This window comes from Coregonus clupeaformis, chromosome 14 (assembly GCF_020615455.1).
Source record: "Coregonus clupeaformis isolate EN_2021a chromosome 14, ASM2061545v1, whole genome shotgun sequence".
In the NCBI taxonomy this organism is placed as follows: domain Eukaryota; kingdom Metazoa; phylum Chordata; class Actinopteri; order Salmoniformes; family Salmonidae; genus Coregonus; species Coregonus clupeaformis.
This window is the reverse complement of record NC_059205.1, coordinates 7,955,498-7,978,598: the sequence shown is the minus strand read 5'-3', so window position 1 is coordinate 7,978,598 and position 23,101 is coordinate 7,955,498. Positions and strand designations below refer to the sequence as shown.

The following is a 23,101-nucleotide window of genomic DNA, read 5'->3' as shown; positions in this document are numbered from 1 at the left end:
TACAGAGGGTAGTGCGTACGGCCCAGTACATCACTGGGGCCAAGCTTCCTGCCATCCAGGACCTCTATACCAGGCGGTGTCAGAGGAAGGTTCTCAAAATTGTCAAAGACTCCAGCCACCCTAGTCATAGACTGTTCTCTCTGCTACGCGCACGGCAAGCGGTACCGGAGTGCCAAGTCTAGGTCGAAGAGGCTTCTTAACAGCTTCTACCCCCAAGCCATTAGACTCCTGAACAGATCTGATCTATTTTTTACTTAACACTTTTTTTTCTTAAAACTGCATTGTTGGTTAAGGGCTTGTAAGTAAGCATTTCACTGTAAGGTCTACAACCTGTTGTATTTGGCACGTGGCAAATACAATTTTATTTGAATTTGTGCATGAGGCAGAAATACTGTGGTGTGACTCGAGTTTCACCATCAGCTCGAAGACTGTCTCCTTTTTGGTCAGTCTTATCGGAAGGAGGAGCGCTGAAGGACTGTCCAATGGTGAGAGGCGGACCCTCTGATGCTCTGCTAAATGCTAACTCTAAATGCTAACTCTAAATGCTAACTCTAAATGCTAACTCTAAATGCTAACTCTAAATGCTAACTCTAAATGCTAACTCTAAATGCTAACTCTAAATGCTAACTCTAAATGCTAACTCTAGGCATATAGAAATCTGTGGTACTTTTTTAAAGTGTAATGTAGTTGATTGGCGACTGTGACATGAACATGTATTTGGGTTGACATCCATACAAGCATTATACTCAGATTCTTACCCCCAAATTGTGTGAAATACACATATAAACAATAGCCTTAATCATAGCCAATTACCAGTAATACAACAAATGATGATCTATTACCAGTTTGACCAAATAGCTCAAGTTTTGAAATATAATTTTTTAATCGTCTGAGAAGAACACAGGCAGGGCAATTCAAGCATAGTCAATATGCAATGACTATGTATTGGGCCTATAGCCTACTGCACAAACATAACTGTTTTTAATAGGTTAATGTTGCATAGGCTTACATTTTTCAAGTCCCAAAAAAATCGGAGCGGTAGATCTCTGCCTGCATTTTGACTCAAAGTGATCTCGGCTCAGAAAAGGTTGGTGACCACTGCTTTACCGCATCTATCTAGGCCTACGAAAAGGGGAGACGCATGTTGTACAACATAATGTCCATCTACACGGGTGGAGGAAATGATTGTCCTAAACTTTCAAGTGGCATGACTCACCCAATGATAAAGACAGTGAAAATGCGCACTCACCAGGGATATGGCAGAAACTCTCTGCTGTGCCAAGATATTAGTCCTGAGGGGTGTACTACGAAGTAAGCTAGACGTACTCAGTGTTTTTTTTAAAGCTAGCCAGCTTCATTTAGCTTCACATTCCAGCTCATGAAAAGTGGCGGAACGCCCTTTTAAGTTCACAGCTTTCGTATCACATTAAGTGAAATACATTTTAAGATACTCAAGACAAATGATTCAGCCTGAAAAGTAGCTGAATTTGTCGCTAGGCTATTTTACAAATAAACGTCGCTGTAGAGGCCTGAAAACTCGCTAAATATAGCAACAAAGTCGCTAAGTTGGCAACACTGGGCAGCAGGCTAGCACAGAGAACTACTCTAGAGAACGAGCACTTGACACAACCACTAGAGCGAGCGGCCCCCCCCGTTGGCCGAAAACCACAACAACATCTCTTTACTACAAATGGACCAGGACCGTACAGTTCACATACTTTTTCAACACAGATTTTTAGCAGGCTGTGGGCATAGTGGTGATGCTGCTGCACCATTGTTGGACACGCCAGCATTTCGACTGTGACACTGACGGTCAATAAGTGGTGGTAAAGGTCCTCTCTGAGGACTCCCTTCACCAGTTTCCCTGTCTATAGAAGAAACTGGCGGAACTCGGTTGCCTTCCATCTCTCAAGGTCATCCAGGCCTTGGGGGGGTGCGGGAAAGATGGAAGATGGAAGGATTGACGACCTCAACTGTAGAAGCGTGTTATCTCCACAGCCAGCGTGTTACCAGGCCTGAAAAAATAAATAACGTGTGTTGAATAAAGAATAATGCACAATTAACCTCATATGTTTTAATTTAGTAATTTCAATGGCGAAGATGCATAAAGATGGAGGAATTCAGATACGAAGTAATGGTTTGAGCATTATCCAGACTTTTTCAACATGGTTCAATGTGCCTATAAATCAGCACAATCTACTTTTCTGTTTTTTTTCCAATTGCATCCATCTTGGAGCTAGAATTGGGATCATGAATACTGTGCTAATGCCAATACAAAAAAAAAAAAGAGTAATGGAGAGCACTGTACCAATAGGCCAAATTTAGCAAATGAGGCGTTTGTGGTAAGTACATGGAGGCCGCCATCTTTATGCACCTTCGCCATTAGTATGAATTTACCACAGAGCTCATCATGGCGGTCTCTTGTGTAGCCATAGCGTCTTCTGTTCGTCCTCTGTCGGCCCTTGGCTCACTCCTTTAGGCGCCTTCGATCTACTGTACTTTTGTCCACAACTTAGCCCAACCGTCGATTGAGATCCGTCAAAAGACAGGTAAATAGCGCCCACTAGCGGCTGTCCAGGCTAGCCACAACTACTATGCCCCCTCCATTTTATTTCCTCCTTCAAATGTGTATTCCTGGAGACTTCCAGCAACTGCGCTAAACTAATGATATCCTTCAACTTTTTTTTCAAACTGCACGCAGACATAAAAATGGTATCCATGACTTCGTCTGACTTTGTGTAAGTAGGAAAAAATTAATTCCCAAAATTCCATATCCCTTTAATAGTTAAGAAGAGCTCAAGGACAGAACTACACACATTTAAAAAGGCACACGCAGCCTACACATCAATACACACACACAAAATATCTAGGTCAAATAGGGGAGAGGCCTAATGTACCATCAATTTTAAATTCTAGGGGCAGTGGAAATGCAATTCGGCTGACAACCATGTTAGCTAGTTAAAATCATTTTTCTCATCATTTTGTGTGTTGTTTCTGAATTGATTTTTCGACTATACGAAGAATATTATTTTTTAATTTGTTAAAATCACAATCTTATCGTTCTACCCATAGATACAGAACCCTAGATATAATAAAGGTATTGTTTAGTTATGTCGGCTATAGGCTTTCATTAGGGAAGGAGGCTAATTAGAAGGCTCTTTTTCAAAGACATTTGAGTTGTCAATGTGCCACATTGCATTGTGAAAATGAGAAGACAGGCCTATCGTTCTTAATTCATGGCATGGTTTCCTTTAATCCAAATGTTGAATAGACATGCAGACACATTAATTCATGCAGGGAAGGCATATCCTAATAGTACAATTAAATGAATTGATGTTATTTGGCGGGTCACGGATTCGCTCTCGGAACAATTTCATGTGGGTGGATTGCGGAGAAAAAAATCTGTCCTAATGTGGGTATCGGGTGGGGCTCGGAATTGATGTGGCCGGGGCGGCTTCAGAAAACGGACCCATACAGGACTCCACTCTGCACCAGATGATCAAGAGTTTCTTGGTGACCCCCCAGGCAGGCCTGGTGCATGTAAATTAATGGGGAAACTCTGAACCATGTCAACCTGGAGGTCAGACAGTGGTGTGGTGGTGCTCTGGATGCATCTGAACTTGGAATTACGCATCCGGTTTAGGTTAGATGCCTCCTGGTACGTCACTCCATTGAACCAGACCCCTCTGGGTGCATCGTTCACACCCATAGTACCCCCGAGTAACATTTGGTGTTTTTGACCATTTGCTCCTGATGGGGCATCGCACACAAAGCATCTAACCATCACTCTAATCTTCCTCCCTCTGTAGTCCAGATCTCTGCTAGGTCAGCCACCGTATCCTCCAGGAACGCAAGGTCAGTCGGCCTTTTCAATCCACAGGTCAATAAAAGGTCACCGGACTAAGCATGGCCGCACAGAGGGCAGACCTCATCTTCCTGTTGGTCCAAGAGCTTAATCTCCTCTTCAGAGGGTTCTGACCTTGTATCTTCAGAGGTCAACGCTGACAACCACAGGCTTATGGCATCTTCAGAGGTCAACGCTGACAACCACAGGCTTATGGCATCTTCAGAGGTCAACGCTGACAACCACAGGCTTATGGCATCTTCAGAGGTCAACGCTGACAACCACAGGCTTATGGCATCTTCAGAGGTCAACGCTGACAACCACAGGCTTATGGCATCTTCAGAGGTCAGCTCTGACAACCACAGGCTTATGGCATCTTCAGAGGTCAACGCTGACAACCACAGGCTTATGGCATCTTCAGAGGTCAACGCTGACAACCACAGGCTTATGGCATCTTCAGAGGTCAACGCTGACTACCACAGGCTTATGGCATCTTCAGAGGTCAACGCTGACAACCACAGGCTTATGGCATCTTCAGAGGTCAACGCTGACAACCACAGGCTTATGGCATCTTCAGAGTGTGATTGGTTCTGAGTGTCGCTGCGCAGTGGCACATCAAAGAGCTGCATCTGACATCCCATACCAGTCATACCGTGACGTTCTCCATGGGTATAATCGGGAAGGGGGACACCTAGTCAGTTCCACAACTGAATGCATTCAACCGAAATGTGTCTTCCGCATTTAACCCAACCCCTCTAATATGTAACATTATGAAATCTTAGCAAAACAATCATGCATTCTGTGATAAAAGCACCAGATTTGGCACATATGCAAATGTATGTACCCTGAAAAGATGTAGGTATGGAGCCCCCCAGAAATGGCCCCCAGGGGGGCGTGGCAGGAATTTATTTTAGCACTGCAAGCATAGTGTGTTAACTGTGGCGCATGCCATTATTCAATGCGCCAAAAAATCAACTTTTTCAGTTTGTCAGATTGAATGGCTAAAAGCAATGAGTGGCTCTGACCGATCCTTCCGCACCGAACCAACGTTTAAAAAAATATATATATCTTGAAGAGTACATCAACTGACCGCACATGCAGGCTCTTCCTGATGTCCCACACCTGACTCTCCCTATCACGTATATGGAGACTCTCCCTCATGTTGGTCACACAGGCCCCGACAGATTGACCACTGGTTCAGCTCTGCTTGATACCGGACCTTGGCCTGGATGTCTGGATCGCTGGATGAGCAACTGTCCATCAGGTGGCGCAGATCCCAGCGAGACCCCAGAAATCTGTTACATACTTTGCTCTCACGTAGTCACACAGTATCTGCGCATGCACACGGGTGCACTTCACTCTGCTACAACGTGCAATGAGTTGCAAGTAAGTTGCAGGCATTTTTTTTTTAAAGAGACACAGGGGGCAACCAATGATTGGGAGCAACCCAAATGCAACTTTGTTGCAAACAACCGTCCAAGTTGCTTCATGTGGTGCACCTCTGCAGCTACGCCAAAAACACCAATGAATATCATAACAATCTTTAGGTCACTTTCCAAGGTTTTATTTAGGTCTCGGGAGAATATCAACGTAATCATGGGTTTTTACATTTTGTGTCCACTGTCTCTTTAAAACTGTAGCCTACCTCTCGTCAGTCCTATGGTAGGTTACTGACATGCTCCGTGGAAACGGGGAGGATTTAACAGCAAATCCCCGTTGCCTCTCGCGGCCGCCGAAAGGATGTCTACATGGTAACGGTTCCATACTTAGCAGGAGTGGATGCATTCGGTCTTGGCGCAACAAGTTTCGGGTTTAGTTTATATCAAACTAAAGCTGGATGCGAATAAGTTTCCGTTTGTAACACTCGAAGATAAAACCGTTTTTGTTCGCCTTCAACAGCCGTTAGAATAGTGTACTGTTACCTGCACTTCTTGTAAGAATTTAGTTTGAAATCAAAAATTTTATTCAGTAAAAAATATCTCTAATGACATGCAGACTATGTTTGGATTTATGGTTTGAGAATAACGGTTTTTGGGGACTATCTTCCGCAGGAAAAAAAGAGGAACCACGCGAATTTCCCTCATCTAACGCGCAAGTTTTTTAGGAATACTTTTTATTTGATGGATACCTCGGAGCTCTGTAAATAGATAATGCATTACACAGGATGGGTGCGAACAATGGGAAACAAAGTGGGAGTGAGGGTAAGTGCAACTGGAGAAAATGAACGAGTTTTTTACAGTACGTTCTACAGCCATAATTGTGGCAACCTCATACCATTTGCAGACTACATTCTTTCAGTAACATAATCATACAGGCAACACAATTGCCCTGATCGTTGTTCATACAGTGTCACCAGTTGTATGTGTAGCTATGAAATATTGCTATACCCCCCCAAAAAAAAAGAAGAAGCTGATTTGATCTGAAACTGTCTGTCCTCAATATGTCCATCTAAATTGGATTTCTTGCACAGCACATACGTTATTCACATTACATTGGGCCATTGGTAGCCTTGTGCTTGTATGCTCAGGTATAACCTACTAAAACTTCTATGCATTTTAAAGAGGTTGAATAATTGATTTAAAGAAAACAGATCACGCTGAAAAGTTTAAGCTTTCCCACTAGAACTCCGTGTTCTGCTGTGATGGTGGAAATGATCTGACCTGTTCTGGTGGTGGAAATTATACAGTTCAGTTACACGGCAAAAGGATAAACGCACACAGATTCAGAAATACACTTTTGTATAAATTAAAACATTAAGACTATACATGTTATCTTCTTAAAGTTGACCTTTTCTAACCATTATTAATAATATCAACGAGATCCAAACCACTTTGGAGCTACTTTGAGGACATGTTCATGCTTTATACGGTCTTCTTGGCTTCAATCATGTTTGGTCCTGTATATGGTAATGCTAACCAGAGGCTGCTGTAAGTAACTAAATGACACAAATATGAAGAAACGGTCTAGTGTTTGACAACAGCCAAGTTAAATGTGGAAAACCGTATAGGCCAATTTTTTTGAAGCCAAGATTAGTGGCTCAAGCGCTCTCATTCTACTTGTATGCAGGGAAAACTTAAAATAACAGCTTTGAAACAACAGCAAAAAAAGAAAGAAATATGCTTCACTGTTGGCATCTTTTTTTTTTGGGGGGGGGGACACATTTTCAATGGTCTCATTATCTGTCATACGTTTTAGGGGAGTGTTATTGTCACCTGTTTGCCTCTGTGCTCTGATTTTTGCTTGGCATCACAACATGAGAAAAGTGTGCTTAGTGCTACATAAGCTGCCCTTACGGGGGAAAAAAGAAGATTGCCGTCAGAGTGCATTAGAACTTCAGTATGCTGCAAATACTGCGTCCAAAATAACAGTTTTCTTTTTTTTTACTGCAGTAATTTTGCAGTATAACTGCAGTTCAATTATTGCGTCCAAAATACCACAGTCGAAAATACCACAGTTACTGCACTTTTGCTGCAGTTTTCAAAACTGCAATCTTTTTTTTTTGGAAGGCTGATCAGCAAGTCAGTTACCTTTTGTTTGTCCCAGCACAAGGACAACGTTCTTGGTACAAATAACTTTGACAGCTGCATCACGAGCGCAAAGCTCATTTTGGTAGTGAGGAAGGTTTGACTCACGAACAGCAGTAATGTCATGTTATGAAACCTCATGCCGTTTACAAGACGGTGGCTATTGGCAACATTAATTGAGGTGTGAAAGAGAAAATGACAGCTCTGGTGACCAACGTTGTTTTCTGTGTAATGAGGTGCGATAAACACCAGCTTAAGATGTCATTCCCTACTCCTGCACAGGCCATGTGGCCAAATGCGACTCATACTGGAGGTGTTATTACCAGCCTCTTATGCAAGGCTGTAGATACAGTAGATGCCATAGAAGTAGAGTTTCTAGAACAGGTATCCCCGTTCAAGTCAACGTTCCGTAATTATATTTCTATGGTGCGGTTAGTTCTTCTTCCGCTTTTAGTGTGTTGGCATTAGCCTTGCGAGACAGCCTGATCTGACCTGGTTCACTACCACGGAATCGCAGCGGTAATCAGTCTGGTGTATGTATATATATATATATATATATGAGGCTGTATTGGTATATATTCACCTTTGTGGAGTTCAACATTGTGTGTTATTAGTTAGATGAGAATAAGGACTTACAGTAGGCTAGATTCTGACCATAGGCTGTTGTGCCTCACCTGGGAATGAAATCTTGGTCGTTCACAAATCCACCTGTGTGTGGCTCAGGTTCACACTACATACTATAGAAGATGAGAGAGAGAGAGAGAGAGAGAGAGAGAGAGAGAGAGAGAGAGAGAGAGAGAGAGAGAGAGAGAGAGAGAGAGAGAGAGAGAGAGAGAGAGAGAGAGAGAGAGAGAGAGAGAGAGAGAGAGAGAGAGAGAGAGAGAGAGAGAGAGAGAGAGAGAGAGAGAGAGAGAGAGAGAGAGAGAGAGAGAGATGTTTAGTTTCTCATTTGTTGTCAAATGCAAAAACTCAGAGCAGAGCCTATTTTTTTTTTTTAGGTAATATGCCTCTGCCACATTCTTCTCCCACTGACTGACTTGTTGGCTGGAGTTTTAAACCTGCGGTAAGCAAACCAATAAACCAGCGCCTTCTTATAAGGTTACGCTTTGGGATGTCCTCCCAACTGGCTCACGTTGATGACACCAGCACATTTCCAACGGAGCAATAGCTTGAGGTATAAAGATGCCCATAACCACAGATCTAGGATCAGATTAACTTACCTTAACCATTTGAACCATGAGAAAATATCGAACCCTGTATCAGTAGTTAGGGGCATAGAATTACATAGAGAACTCCTTCTTCCTTCTACCTCAAAACTAGACATAGATAATACGGCCCAGGGTGGGTTAATAGAATTAGCTACTTGAGTTCAAATGTGCTTTTCTTAGAGGCAAGACAAGTCATTCTAATTACTGTAAGCTGGAAGGGAAACCGGGAGTAGGACAAATCTGAAAGAGGGAGAGAGAGAGGTGGTAACATAATTTAATATGTCAGATCTGAAACAAAGTTATCATCCAGATCACTGATCTACACTAGGTCAAATGGTTCCATATCACTGATCTACACTAGGTCAAATGGTTCCAAATCACAGGTTCCATATCACCTATCATACTACTATGGCTGACCCTGTAAACCAACACATTACACTGCACCTATCATACTACTATGGCTGACCCTGTAAAACAACACATTACACTGCACCTATCATACTACTATGGCTGACCCTGTAAAACAACACATTTCACTGCACCCATCATACTACTATGGCTGACCCTGTAAAACAACACATTTCACTGCATCTATCCGCTGTATGTGACAATATAACATCGTATTACTTCAAATGTATTTGTGCAGAGTTTGTGGGCTGTGGAGAGTTTGGGCTGTGGAGAGTTTGTGGGCTGTGGAGAGTTTGAGCTGTGCAGAGTTTGTGGGCTGTGGAGAGTTTGAGCTGTGGAGAGTTTGTGGGCTGTGGAGAGTTTGAGCTGTGGAGAGTTTGTGGGCTGTGGAGAGTTTGAGCTGTGGAGAGTTTGTGGGCCATATATTTGTAGTCTATAAGTCGTTTGCGACAGACTGAACACGTTTTTCATCTCCACAATGCAAAACCATACGGACTATTCTGACAACACAGGATGGACTGAGAAAGAGAGAGAATGAGACAGGAATGTCACCTGGAAGTAATTCCGCTCTCTTGTGCAAAGGCCACTTCCTCCTGCCTGTCTGTCCTTGACTCCTCCCTTATGTGATTGTTCCTTGAAGGTAAAATAGGCCTTATAGCCATTATAGAAGCAATGTAATGCATATTACTAAATATTTTCTCATCAATATCATCATCAGTCTTGATGCTGTGTGAACATTTTTATTTATTTCTTCCTTAGTTTGTCCTTTTAAAGAATGGATTGAAACTGCAACTAAATGTACGTTTCACTTGACAGAAAGTTGTACTGCGGGTTAGTTGTACTGCGGGTTAGTTGTACTACATTTTAGTCATTTAGCAGACGCTCTTATCCAGAGCGACTTACAGTTAGTGAGTGCATACATTATCATACTGGCCACCCGTGGGAAACGAATCCACAACGTTGCAAGCGCCATGCTCTACCAACTGAGCTACAGGGGACTACGGGTGGTTAGTTGTACTGTGGGTTAGTTGTACTATGGGTTAGTTGTACTGTGGGTTAGTTGTACTATGGGTTAGTTGTACTATGGGTTAGTTGTACTATGGGTTAGTGTACTGTGGGTTAGTTGTACTATGGGTTAGTTGTACTGTGGGTTAGTTGTACTATAGGTTAGTTGTACTGTGGGTTAGTTGTACTATGGGTTAGTTGTACTATGGGTTAGTTGTACTATGGGTTAGTTGTACTATGGGTTAGTGTACTGTGGGTTAGTTGTACTATAGGTTAGTATGGGTTAGTTGTACTATGGGTTAGTTGTACTGTGGGTTAGTTGTACTATGGGTTAGTTGTACTATGGGTTAGTATGGGTTAGTTGTACTGTGGGTTAGTTGTACTGTGGGTTAGTTGTACTGTGGGTTAGTTGTACTGTGGGTTAGTTGTACTATGGGTTAGTATGGGTTAGTTGTACTATGGGTTAGTTGTACTGTGGGTTAGTTGTACTGTGGGTTAGTTGTACTATAGGTTAGTATGGGTTAGTTGTACTATGGGTTAGTTGTACTATGGGTTAGTTGTACTGTGGGTTAGTTGTACTATGGGTTAGTTGTACTATGGGTTAGTTGTACTGAGGGTTAGTTGTACTGTGGGTTAGTTGTACTGTGGGTTAGTTGTACTGAGGGTTAGTTGTACTGTGGGTTAGTTGTACTGTGGGTTAGTTGTACTGAGGGTTAGTTGTACTATGGGTTAGTTGTACTATGGGTTAGTTGTACTATGGGTTAGTATGGGTTAGTTGTACTGTGGGTTAGTTGTACTATGGGTTAGTTGTACTGTGGGTTAGTTGTACTGTGGGTTAGTGTACTGTGGGTTAGTTGTACTATAGGTTAGTATGGGTTAGTTGTACTATGGGTTAGTTGTACTATGGGTTAGTTGTACTGTGGGTTAGTTGTACTATGGGTTAGTTGTACTATGGGTTAGTTGTACTGAGGGTTAGTTGTACTGTGGGTTAGTTGTACTGTGGGTTAGTTGTACTGAGGGTTAGTTGTACTGTGGGTTAGTTGTACTGTGGGTTAGTTGTACTGAGGGTTAGTTGTACTATGGGTTAGTTGTACTATGGGTTAGTTGTACTATGGGTTAGTATGGGTTAGTTGTACTGTGGGTTAGTTGTACTATGGGTTAGTTGTACTGTGGGTTAGTTGTACTGTGGGTTAGTGTACTGTGGGTTAGTGTACTATGGGTTAGTGTACTATGGGTTAGTATGCGTTAGTTGTACTATGGGTTAGTTGTACTGTGGGTTAGTTGTACTGTGGGTTAGTTGTACTGTGGGTTAGTTGTACTATGGGTTAGTTGTACTGTGGGTTAGTTGTACTATGGGTTAGTTGTACTGTGGGTTAGTTGTACTATGGGTTAGTTGTACTGTGGGTTAGTTGTACTATGGGTTAGTTGTACTATGGGTTAGTTGTACTGTGGGTTAGTTGTACTGTGGGTTAGTTGTACTATGGGTTAGTTGTACTATGGGTTAGTTGTACTGTGGGTTAGTTGTACTGTGGGTTAGTTGTACTATGGGTTAGTTGTACTGTGGGTTAGTTGTACTATGGGTTAGTTGTACTATGGGTTAGTTGTACTATGGGTTAGTTGTACTATGGGTTAGTTGTACTATGGGTTAGTGTACTATGGGTTAGTTGTACTATGGGTTAGTATGGGTTAGTTGTACTATGGGTTAGTTGTACTGTGGGTTAGTTGTACTGTGGGTTAGTTGTACTATGGGTTAGTTGTACTGTGGGTTAGTTGTACTATGGGTTAGTTGTACTATGGGTTAGTGTACTATGGATTAGGATGGGTTAGTTGTACTATGGGTTAGTTGTACTGTGGGTTAGTTGTACTGTGGGTTAGTTGTACTATAGGTTAGTTGTACTATGGGTTAGTTGTACTATGGGTTAGTGTACTATGGGTTAGTTGTACTATGGGTTAGTTGTACTATGGGTTAGTTGTACTATGGGTTAGTTGTACTATGGGTTAGTGTACTATGGGTTAGTTGTACTGTGGGTTAGTTGTACTGTGGGTTAGTTGTACTATGGGTTAGTTGTACTGTGGGTTAGTTGTACTATGGGTTAGTTGTACTATGGGTTAGTTGTACTATGGGTTAGTTGTACTGTGGGTTAGTTGTACTGTGGGTTAGTATGGGTTAGTTGTACTATGGGTTAGTTGTACTATGGGTTAGTTGTACTGTGGGTTAGTTGTACTGTGGGTTAGTTGTACTATGGGTTAGTTGTACTATGGGTTAGTTGTACTGTGGGTTAGTTGTACTGTGGGTTAGTTGTACTATAGGTTAGTATGCGTTAGTTGTACTATGGGTTAGTTGTACTATGGGTTAGTTGTACTGTGGGTTAGTTGTACTGTGGGTTAGTTGTACTGTGGGTTAGTTGTACTATGGGTTAGTGGTACTATGGGTTAGTTGTACTATGGGTTAGTTGTACTATGGGTTAGTTGTACTTTGGTTAGTATGGGTTAGTTGTACTGTGGGTTAGTTGTACTGTGGGTTAGTTGTACTGTGGGTTAGTTGTACTATGGGTTAGTTGTACTATGGGTTAGTTGTACTATGGGTTAGTTGTACTATGGGTTAATTTGACTATGGGTTAGTTGTACTATGGGTTAGTATGGGTTAGTTGTACTATGGGTTAGTTGTACTATGGGTTAGTTGTACTGTGGGTTAATTGTACTATGGGTTAGTTGTACTATGGGTTAATTGTACTATGGGTTAGTTGTACTATGGGTTAGTGGTACTATGGGTTAGTTGTACTGTGGGTTAGTTGTACTGTGGGTTAGTGTACTATGGGTTAGTGTACTATGAGTTAGTTGTACTATGGGTTAGTTGTACTATGGGTTAGTTGTACTGTGGGTTAGTTGTACTATGGGTTAGTGTACTATGGATTAGTTGTAATATGGGTTAGTTGTACTATGGGTTAGTTGTACTATGGGTTAGTTGTACTATAGGTTAGTTGTACTATGGGTTAGTTGTACTATGGGTTAGTTGTACTATGGGTTAGTGTACTATGGGTTAGTTGTACTATGGGTTAGTTGTACTGTGGGTTAGTTGTACTGCGGGTTAGTTGTACTATGGGTTAGTTGTACTATGGGTTAGTTGTACTATGGGTTAGTTGAACTGTGGGTTAGTTGTACTGTGGGTTAGTTGTACTGTGGGTTAGTTGTACTATGGGTTAGTTGTACTATGGGTTAGTTGTACTATGGGTTAGTTGTACTGTGGGTTAGTGTACTATGGGTTAGTTGTACTATGGGTTAGTTGTACTATGGGTTAGTTGTACTGTGGGTTAGTGTACTATGGGTTAGTTGTACTATGGGTTAGTGTACTATGGGTTAGTTGTACTATGGGTTAGTGTTAGTGTAGACAGATGATGAGATTGTCTCTTGAAGATGCTCATTGCAGTTAACCCCTTTACTTACTAACTGACTTATTGGCTGACTGACTGGATGACTGACTGACTGACTGGATGACTGACTGACTGGATGGCTGACTGACTGACTGACTGACTGACTGGCTAGCCCATCACTTCTTAGGGAACATAGACCATCAATGACTGTTCTCCCCAGGGAACATAGACCATCAATGATTGTTCTCCTCAGGGAACATAGACCATCAATGACTGTTCTCCACAGGGAACATAGACCATCAATGATTGTTCTCCTCAGGGAACATAGACCACCAATGACTGTTCTCCTCAGGGAACATAGACCATCAATGACTGTTCTCCTCAGGGAACATATACCATCAATGACTGTTCTCCTCAGGGAACATAGAACATCAATGACTGTTCTCCTCAGGGAACATATACCATCAATGACTGTTCTCCTCAGGGAACATAGAACATCAATGACTGTTCTCCTCAGGGAACATAGACCACCAATGACTGTTCTCCTCAGGGAACATAGACCACCAATGACTGTTCTCCTCAGGGAACATAGACCACCAATGACTGTTCTCCTCAGGGAAAATAGACCACCAATGACTGTTCTCCCCAGGGAACATAGACCACCAATGACTGTTCTCCCCAGGGAACATAGACCACCAATGACTGTTCTCCCCAGGGAACATAGACCACCAATGACTGTTCTCCCCAGGGAACATAGACCACCAATGACTGTTCTCCCCAGGGAACATAGACCACCAATGATTGTTCTCCCCAGGGAACATAGACCACCAATGACTGTTCTCCTCAGGGAACATAGACCACCAATGACTGTTCTCCTCAGGGAGCGTATACCTCCAATGACTGTTCTCCTCAGGGAACGTAGACCACCAATGACTGTTCTCCTCAGGGAACATAGACCACCAATGACTGTTATCCTCAGGGAACATAGACCACCAATGACTGTTATCCTCAGGGAACATAGACCACCAATGACTGTTCTCCTCAGGGAACATAGACCACCAATGACTGTTCTCCTCAGGGAACATAGACCACCAATGACTGTTCTCCTCAGGGAACATAGACCACCAATGACTATTCTCCTCAGGGAACATAGACCACCAATGACTGTTCTCCTCAGGGAACATAGACCACCAATGACTGTTCTCCCCAGGGAACATAGACCACCAATGACTGTTCTCCCCAGGGAACATAGACCACCAATGACTGTTCTCCCCAGGGAACATAGACCACCAATGACTGTTCTCCCCAGGGAACATAGACCACCAATGATTGTTCTCCCCAGGGAACATAGACCACCAATGACTGTTCTCCTCAGGGAACATAGACCACCAATGACTGTTCTCCTCAGGGAGCGTATACCTCCAATGACTGTTCTCCTCAGGGAACGTAGACCACCAATGACTGTTCTCCTCAGGGAACATAGACCACCAATGACTGTTCTCCTCAGGGAACATAGACCACCAATGACTGTTCTCCTCAGGGAACATAGACCACCAATGACTGTTCTCCTCAGGGAACATAGACCATCAATGACTGTTCTCCTCAGGGAACATAGACCACCAATGACTGTTATCCTCAGGGAACATAGACCACCAATGACTGTTATCCTCAGGGAACATAAACCACCAATGACTGTTCTCCTCAGGGAACATAGACCACCAATGACTGTTCTCCTCAGGGAACATAGACCACCAATGACTGTTCTCCTCAGGGAACATAGACCACCAATGACTGTTCTCCTCAGGGAACATAGACCACCAATGACTGTTCTCCATTGTGCTCATTGTTTAGATCTTAAATAGTCTCAATGAAGCTCAGGTTTGATCACTGTATTGTCAGATTCCTACACACACATACATAACTAGGAAACAATTGACAATTAACAATTGGGATGATGTCATGAGAGATGGTGATGAAGCAGGAACAGGAAGTTGTTGTCTTTGTGGGACAGTGACAGCTCCGTTCACATGGACTGACTGTCAAAGTTCAATAAAGTTGTGTTCGAACCCACTGACTGAATCCATGCTTCAAAAACAATCCGGCTGAGCTGCAAAAATGTGTAAAGCCCTGAGGCTGTAATGATTATTATTATTTTATTTTTTATGGGGACCAGAAAGTGATAGTTTTATCATGTTAGAGGTGCAGACTCTCACCTTTTATGGTAAAATATAGAGAGAACTGTTTTGTTTGTGTTGTGAACGGGATTATAAACATGCTGCATAACTGACCTTAGATCCTGTGGCGTGTTCCAAATGGCACCGTACTTTGGACCATGGCCCATAGGGGACTATCCCTGGAGTGGATCCCGTGACCTGGTGTCTCAGATGGGAACATAACCCAGAGTTTCTTCTTTAATGTAGTGCTTTACCTGAAATGTCCACTGCAATGCTTATGTATGGTGGTAATGTACACCACGTGATTTAACATAGTGGTGTTCCAAATAAAGTATAACGCGAGCATTCAGTATAACAAGGTGTAATGAGTCAATGTCAAGGTACACCATCTATTTCAAGTTGACATACCGGTGTCACTCGTTCAGACTTATGTCAGTTGCCCAAAAAAAAACAGATCTGGGTCCAGGCTACACTCTTAGAAACAAGGGTTCTTAGGCTGTCCCCATAGGAGAAGCCTTTTTGGTTCCAGATAGAACCCTCTGTGGAAAGGGTTCTACCTGGAACCAAAAAGGACCTTAGGGACTTTGGTTTAAAACAGCTGAAAAGACTACTGGGTGTAAAAACAGTGTACCCATCCACTGTTGATTTCGGTGGGATTGGTTTGTCTGTCTGTCTGTCTGTCTGTCTGTCTGTCTGTCTGTCTGTCTGTCTGTCTGTCTGTCTTTTTGGTGGTGTGTTCCACTGTGCTACGTCCTGTCCTGATTTGTCCTGTGTCCTGTGTTCCTCTAGGTAAAGGCAGTTCCAGTATTTCCTCCGACCTGAGTTCAAGTACGGATCAGACGTCGTCCAAAGCTCCCAAGAATGCAGCTACCAGCGAAGGTAGGGCATCTGGACCTCGTTAGGCTGTTTACATCTTCTCATTTTCGCCCTCTGTTTTTCCTGCACTGTTGACTATTTTTGGACGAAACCACGTTTTTTTGAGAGATGCTTTATGTTGGAAAACAAAACTTCCATCACTGCTGTTGTGAGTTGTTCTCTTTCTCTGGTTTGTTAAAGTAAAGTCTGGCCCTGTGGAGGGAGAATACTGACACCAACTCTGTTGTTAACAGTAAAATCTGGCCCTGCGGAGAGAGAATACTGACTCCAACTCTGTGGTGCTGCTTTGGAAAGAGAGAGAGAGTGTAGAGAGAGAGAGTGTGTGTGTGTGTGTGTGTGTGTGTGTGTGTGTGTGTGTGTGTGTGTGTGTGTGTGTGTATGTGTGTGTGCCAGCGTATGTCTGTAGAAGGGAGGAGAGACCAGAACTGTTTCCCAAGATTAGAAGAGGCGTCTGCCTGTCTGCCTGCCTGTCTGCCTGCCTGCCTGCCTGTCTGCCTGCCTGCCTGCCTGTGCCTGCCTGCCTGCCTGTCTGTCTGTCTGTCTGTCTGTCTGTGTCTGCCTGCCTGTCTGTCTATTCTTCTTCAGTGTAGACACTCTCTTACACACTCAAGCCATAGTTTGTCTTCCTGAATTTACAGCCGCCAAAATAATAGCAGGGAGGGCTGTCCTCTCCTTTCTAAAATAACAATGGTGTAGCAAGGCCAGAACAGCCTGCATTCTAGAGAAGGCACCCTCAGCACTGGCCTGTGGTGACTGTGGTCTTGGCCTGTGGCTCCAATTCAGCCACAAAATGGCGACTGTTGCAGGCTTGTAGCTACTTACGACTGTAGCTATCAGGAATGGATTCCCAACGAGAAAAACTGGTTTAAATGACGTCATAAAACGTTTTTTATAACCAGTTTCCATTTGAACACTTCCGCCCCCCAGGATCAAATCGATTAGCTAGCGAGATGTGGTTCCTTCACGAGATGAAAGTGTCTGTAGCCATAGCGTATATCCCAGGAAAAAAATCTGATAAACCATCATTCGTCTCCATGAGCTGAGACGGAACATTTTGGGAATGGCAGCAATTGTAACACAGGCAATGTGTGACCTGGTTAGCGCTCTCTGTGAGATAACATTGATGGGCTCTATTGAAATGGCAGTGTGTGTAAAACCAGATCTAAAGTGCGTAGAAAAGATAATGGACCTATATATTTTTCAATATGATCATCTTTGAGAGCTAACAATCACCTAAATAAAAGCTAGACAGTCAGGGAGAATCTCAAATTCAAAAAATGATGCATTCAGGAGTATTTTTGGCATGGCATGGGGCCCCCATTTGATTTTGTTATAATGTTGAAGTCACTCAGATGGCACAAGCCATGGCAGAAGTGTGTAGAATTGCAGGAAATTAGCTTTAAAACAGCTTTTTTTTTCTTCAGTTGGCCAACAGAAGGGCCTCTGAAATGTTTGATCGGCAACCGCACCATTGGTCACGCCCATGGCCACGCCCCCCCAGCACGCCCATCACCTAAGCCCCATTTTGATCCAGAAAAAAACTGTGATGGGCTCTATTGAAATGGCAGTGTGTGACCTGGTTAGAACTCTGTGTGAGATAACATTGTTCCTAGTGGGGCCTCTCCTTTTACCGTTGCCCTTGTGATAAACCTAAAAGGATGTGTGTGTGTGACTGTGTGTGTGACTGTGTGTGTGTGTGTGTGTCTGTGTGTGTGTGTCTGTGTGTGTGTGTGTGTGTGACTGTGTGTGTGTGTGTGTGTGTGTGTGTTAGTGATGTGCAGATCTTTTTGAACGACTCTTTTTACTGACCCGAGAGTCATGATTCGTTTTTTTCTGAGTGACTCTTTAATTTTAGTAATTCGTTTGACCTGCTTGCGCTGGCCCAATGAGTCCTACAGCAGGATGGATACACGCTGCTCCTCCGGCTCAGCGGCTCCAGAGACGTGCTTCCAGGGCAGGCCCGCCCATTAGGCAGGATTAGGCGGCCACCAAGACCGTGTGTAAGAGGTGTGAAATGGCTAGCTAGTTAGCGGTGCGCGCTAGTTAGCGGTGCGCGCTAGTTAGCGGTTGCGCGCTAGTAGCGTTTCAAATCGGCGACGTCACTCGCTCTGAGACCTTGAAGTAGTTGTTTCCCTTTGCTCTGCGAGGGTCCCGCGGCTTTTGTGGAGCGACGGGTAACGGTGCTTCGAGGGTGACTGTTGTTCGATGTGTGCAGAGGGTCCCTGGTTCGAGCCCAGGTAGGGGCGAGGAGAGGGACAGAAGGAACATTGTTACACATGGATGGGCATTCATAACATCCCACTGCTGGCTGACAAGGTAGGCTACACCCCAGTAAGCACAGACCGACGCCAACGTCTTTTTTTTTTTTTGGTTCTGGTCTGGACGTCCTTTCTAAAGGATGTCTTTTCAACTTTCATTCAGATTCTGAAAATGTACCTGATTTTCAACATCGGAAAAATATGTATTTTCAACTTTCATTCAGAACCGAAAAAATTTATCTGATTTCAAAGTCCGGAAAATACGTATCGTGAACGATATTGTGCTTATCACCCTCTACGGCAGTCAAGCGATGCATTTCGGCATTTCACAATCTAATCCGGTTGTGGCCGCAACTTTGGTCTCGTTTCAAAGGAATAAATAAAAAATCGTATGTGTATGCCTAGCAATCAACAAATGTACATTGTTTATAAATCTCAGTCAATAATGACAGCTCCAATAAGCCCCCTATGGTGAACGAGAGGCTTGTAGAGTTATGACTCTTTTGAGTTTTCAGTTCATCGTTCACCTGTGTGAGTCTGGGCATTACTGAATCAAATGAACGAAATGAGTCGAAATATTTGTTATTTTGATTGAACGAGTCAAAGATCAGAGTCAGTAAAAAGAGCCGAACTTCCCATCGCGTGTGTGCGTGTGCGTGTGCGTGTGCGTGCGTGCGTGCGTGCGTGCGTGTGCGTGTGCGTGCGTGTGCATGTGCGAGCTGTAATATGCACATCGAATAGGCGATCTTGATAGCGTGCGTGAGTAACGCTATAATCAACCTTATCCATCCTGGAAACTATATTTAAGTAGCATAATGATCCTCGAGATAGATAGTCATAGAAATATAAAGTATTCAAAAATCAAATTCAACAATGTTTATTGTGATGTTGGAACCGTGTCAACCCGAGGAACATGTGTATTGAACAGTCAGCCGGTAGCTTGTTCCAGGAAATGGGTCGTAGTAAAAAAAGAGGTTGACCGCAACTTGACCGTGCCTTTACGCTCAGCCCAGTGGCCAGCCCAGAGGTCAGCCCAGTGGTCAGCCCAGTGGTCAGTCCAGTTTTGTTCTTTTCTGTGTGTTCAAATATTGTGACCTCACACCAGATTTGTACACTTGGCACTACCTCGCTCTGCACTTGAGTCTGTGTTCAAGCTCACTGCTATGATTTCATTCACATTCCTCACATACTTGTTCAGTATAGAAAGGAGTCAGGAACAGAGCTATTTTTTCCTCAAAGGAGTCAATATCTTATGCTTATGTGCCTCTTGACCTCAGCTAATATTGCCCACGTGGCATTTAAAGCCATTTGGAGTAACGTAACACAATGGAATGGACTAGGCTCATTTAAAGCCATTTGGTGTATCGTAACACAATGGACTAGGCTCATTTGCAGTTGTGCTGAAAATAGTGAGGGAGATTTTCTTTGTATCACGTCGAATGCTCAGTTCTTTCACCAATCCTTTGAAAGTGATTTGTTTTGGGGGGGGAACTGTGTGGTTGAGTTTGCAGAACAGTCGACGTACAACACATAGCAGCAAATGCATTTGCCAAATGTAGAATGTCAAACCTGCAGGTAAAATGCTTTATAACTTGTTATAGGCATGTTTGAGCCTTTTTATAATGTCAGAACATTTCGGAAGGACTAGTCAGTCACCATTGTATTAGTGATAGTGGACAAAACCTATACAGTAGAGTATCACAATATTATTTTTGCTGATTTTTATATCGGATACTGTGATTATAAATTTTTTTTGCTAGTTAACGTTGGCTAGCGCTGGTTGGCTGAACCGGTTAACACCACCTTTTCACTTGAGGAGGATAAGATGTTTGCGGTTTCACCATGTTAAAAACTTTCACGTGAGAATTGGATATGCAGTTTCACAAAAACCTCCACGTGTAATCTCACTTTCTCATGTGGAATTGCATTTTCACATGTGAAAAACATTCACATTTGAAAATCACATTTGCCGTTTCACATGTAAAACAGCTACACATGTGAAAAATCACATTTTCTCATGTGGAATTGCAAGTTCACATGTGAAACAAGTCACATGTAAAAAAAATCTTATTTGTGAAAAAACTTGCAATTCAACATGTGAAGGTGAAAAATGTATTTTACAGTTTACTTCAATGTTTGTAAACAAAGTAAATGTAAGCAAACACTGCTTAAATAACATGGTTTAAAACTATCATTTTGATATCATGGATGGTCAGTCCTTGCATCCATAGCGTAAACTATGGATTTGAGAGTGGTTGCATTTCTCCAGTCCCATCCCTCAGCTTTTTACCGAAACTGTGGCAGGGAGAACACTTTGTTTATGTTTTAATTAAGGATTGCCGCTTTAAACACCTTTTTAATAGAGTAATAGTGTTATTATATGGTGCAATCCTATAGTAAGTGAGTTACTTCTGTACCATTTAGTATCAAGCAAAACTTCTGAAGTCAAAATGTGTAGAATTGCAAACAGAAATAATGATATTGAAAGCAAAACATAAACCCAAAAGTATTGATAGCGAAACAAAATATTGCAAGGAAATATTTTTTTTTAAATGCGAGAGCAAATGATTTTTATTTTTTATGATGACGCAATTAAATAAAATGCCTCCCTCTTTCCTGCAATTTTCCCTATATTCGGTTATGTTACCCTGGCCTTTTGCTTTCGCCGCCTTTTTTCCCAGTTGCAAGTTTTTACTCATTCATTCCAGCAACATAGCACCCTGCATCCCACTGATGGTTTTCCTCTGAAGCTAAGCAGGGTCGGTCCTGGTCGGTCCCTGGATGTGAGACCAGATGTAGCTGGAAGTGGTGCAAAATAATCATGTGAGGGGAAAAAAAAAAATTTGTAAAAGAAAAAAAACTTTACATGTCCGAAAACCACGTGTCTGACTTTGTTTTTGTAAGGGCGTCGTTGGCGGTTCTAGTATTAAGTCCCTGGGTATTACCACGGGTATTGCGATAATATTGAGGTGTGTGTGTGTTTGGTGAAAATATGAGCACACGCAGTAAATCACACACATAGATAGTGAGAAACAGAAAGTGCATGTTTTTGTTTCTAGGGTTGGAATTTGCCTTGTTAATGTTTGTGTAAGTGCGCGTGTATGTTTGTGTGGTCCGCATTAGTCGTTTGTTTTTCTGCCTTCCCAAAAGGAGGAGACAGAGAGGGAGAGAGGGAAGGAGGGAGAGAGAGGGAGAGAGAGGGAGGGAGGGAAGGAGGGAGAGAGAGAGAGAGAGAGGGAGGGAGGGAGGGAGGGAGGGAGATATTTCACTTGCTTTGGCAATGTAAACATATGTTTCCCATGCCAATAAAGCCCCCTTTAATTGAAATTGAGAGAGAGAGAACAAGCCAAGGCAATGTCGGTCTGATTTGATCAGATGTAATTAGCTAGGTTGGCTTTGCTACCCCGTAGTAATTAGCTAGGTTGGCTTTGCTACCCCGTTATTGTAATTAGCTAGGTTGGCTTTGCTACCCCGTTGTTGTAATTAGCTAGGTTGGCTTTGCTACCCCGTTGTTGTAATTAGCTAGGTTGGCTTTGCTACCCCGTTGTTGTAATTAGCTAGGTTGGGTTTGCTACCCTGTTGTAATTAGCTAGGTTGGGTTTGCTACCCCGTTGTTGTAATTAGCTAGGTTGGGTTTGCTACCCCGTTGTAATTAGCTAGGTTGGCTTTGCTACCCCGTTGTAATTAGCTAGGTTGGCTTTGCTACCCCGTTGTAATTAGCTAGGTTGGCTTTGCTACCCCGTTGTAATTAGCTAGGTTGGGTTTGCTACGCCGTTGTAATTAGCTAGGTTGGGTTTGCTACCCTGTTGTATTTAGCTAGGTTGGGTTTGCTACCCCGTTGTTGTAATTAGCTAGGTTGGGTTTGCTACCCCGTTGTAATTAGCTAGGTTGGCTTTGCTACCCCGTTGTAATTAGCTAGGTTGGCTTTGCTACCCCGTTGTAATTAGCTAGGTTGGCTTTGCTACCCCGTTGTAATTAGCTAGGTTGGCTTTGCTACCCCATTGTAATTAGCTAGGTTGGCTTTGCTACCCGTTGTAATTAGCTAGGTTGGGTTTGCTACCCTGTTGTAATTAGCTAGGTTGGGTTTGCTACCCCGTTGTTGTAATTAGCTAGGTTGGGTCTGCTACCCTGTTGTAATTAGCTAGGTTGGCTTTGCTACCCCGTTGTAATTAGCTAGGTTGGCTTTGCTACCCCGTTGTAATTAGCTAGGTTGGGTTTGCTACCCCGTTGTAATTAGCTAGGTTGGCTTTGCTACCCCGTTGTAATTAGCTAGGTTGGCTTTGCTACCCCGTTGTAATTAGCTAGGTTGGCTTTGCTACCCTGTTGTAATTAGCTAGGTTGGGTTTGCTACCCCGTTGTAATTAGCTAGGTTGGGTTTGCTACCCCGTTGTTGTAATTAGCTAGGTTGGGTTTGCTACCCCATTGTAATTAGC

The 23,101-nt window shown here is 43.0% G+C and overlaps 1 protein-coding gene across 3 annotated transcripts in view; it reads left to right on the top strand.

Annotated features, from left to right (window-relative positions):
* The first annotated feature begins 5,542 nt into the window (after positions 1-5,542).
* Positions 5,543-23,101, top strand: part of fbxl7 (F-box and leucine-rich repeat protein 7) — a 61,537-nt gene continuing 43,978 nt past the window's right edge. For 2 of the 3 annotated variants that reach the window (XR_006661749.1, XM_045224879.1), the window contains exons 1-2: positions 5,543-6,045; positions 16,324-16,413. Coding sequence is in view for 2 of the 3 variants with exons in the window: in XM_045224879.1 (XP_045080814.1) it covers positions 6,009-6,045; positions 16,324-16,413 (127 nt within the window). In the remaining variant the exon portion in view is untranslated. The remainder of the gene's footprint in view (positions 6,046-16,323; positions 16,414-23,101) is intronic. The other variant, XM_041895532.1, reaches the window with a different exon arrangement.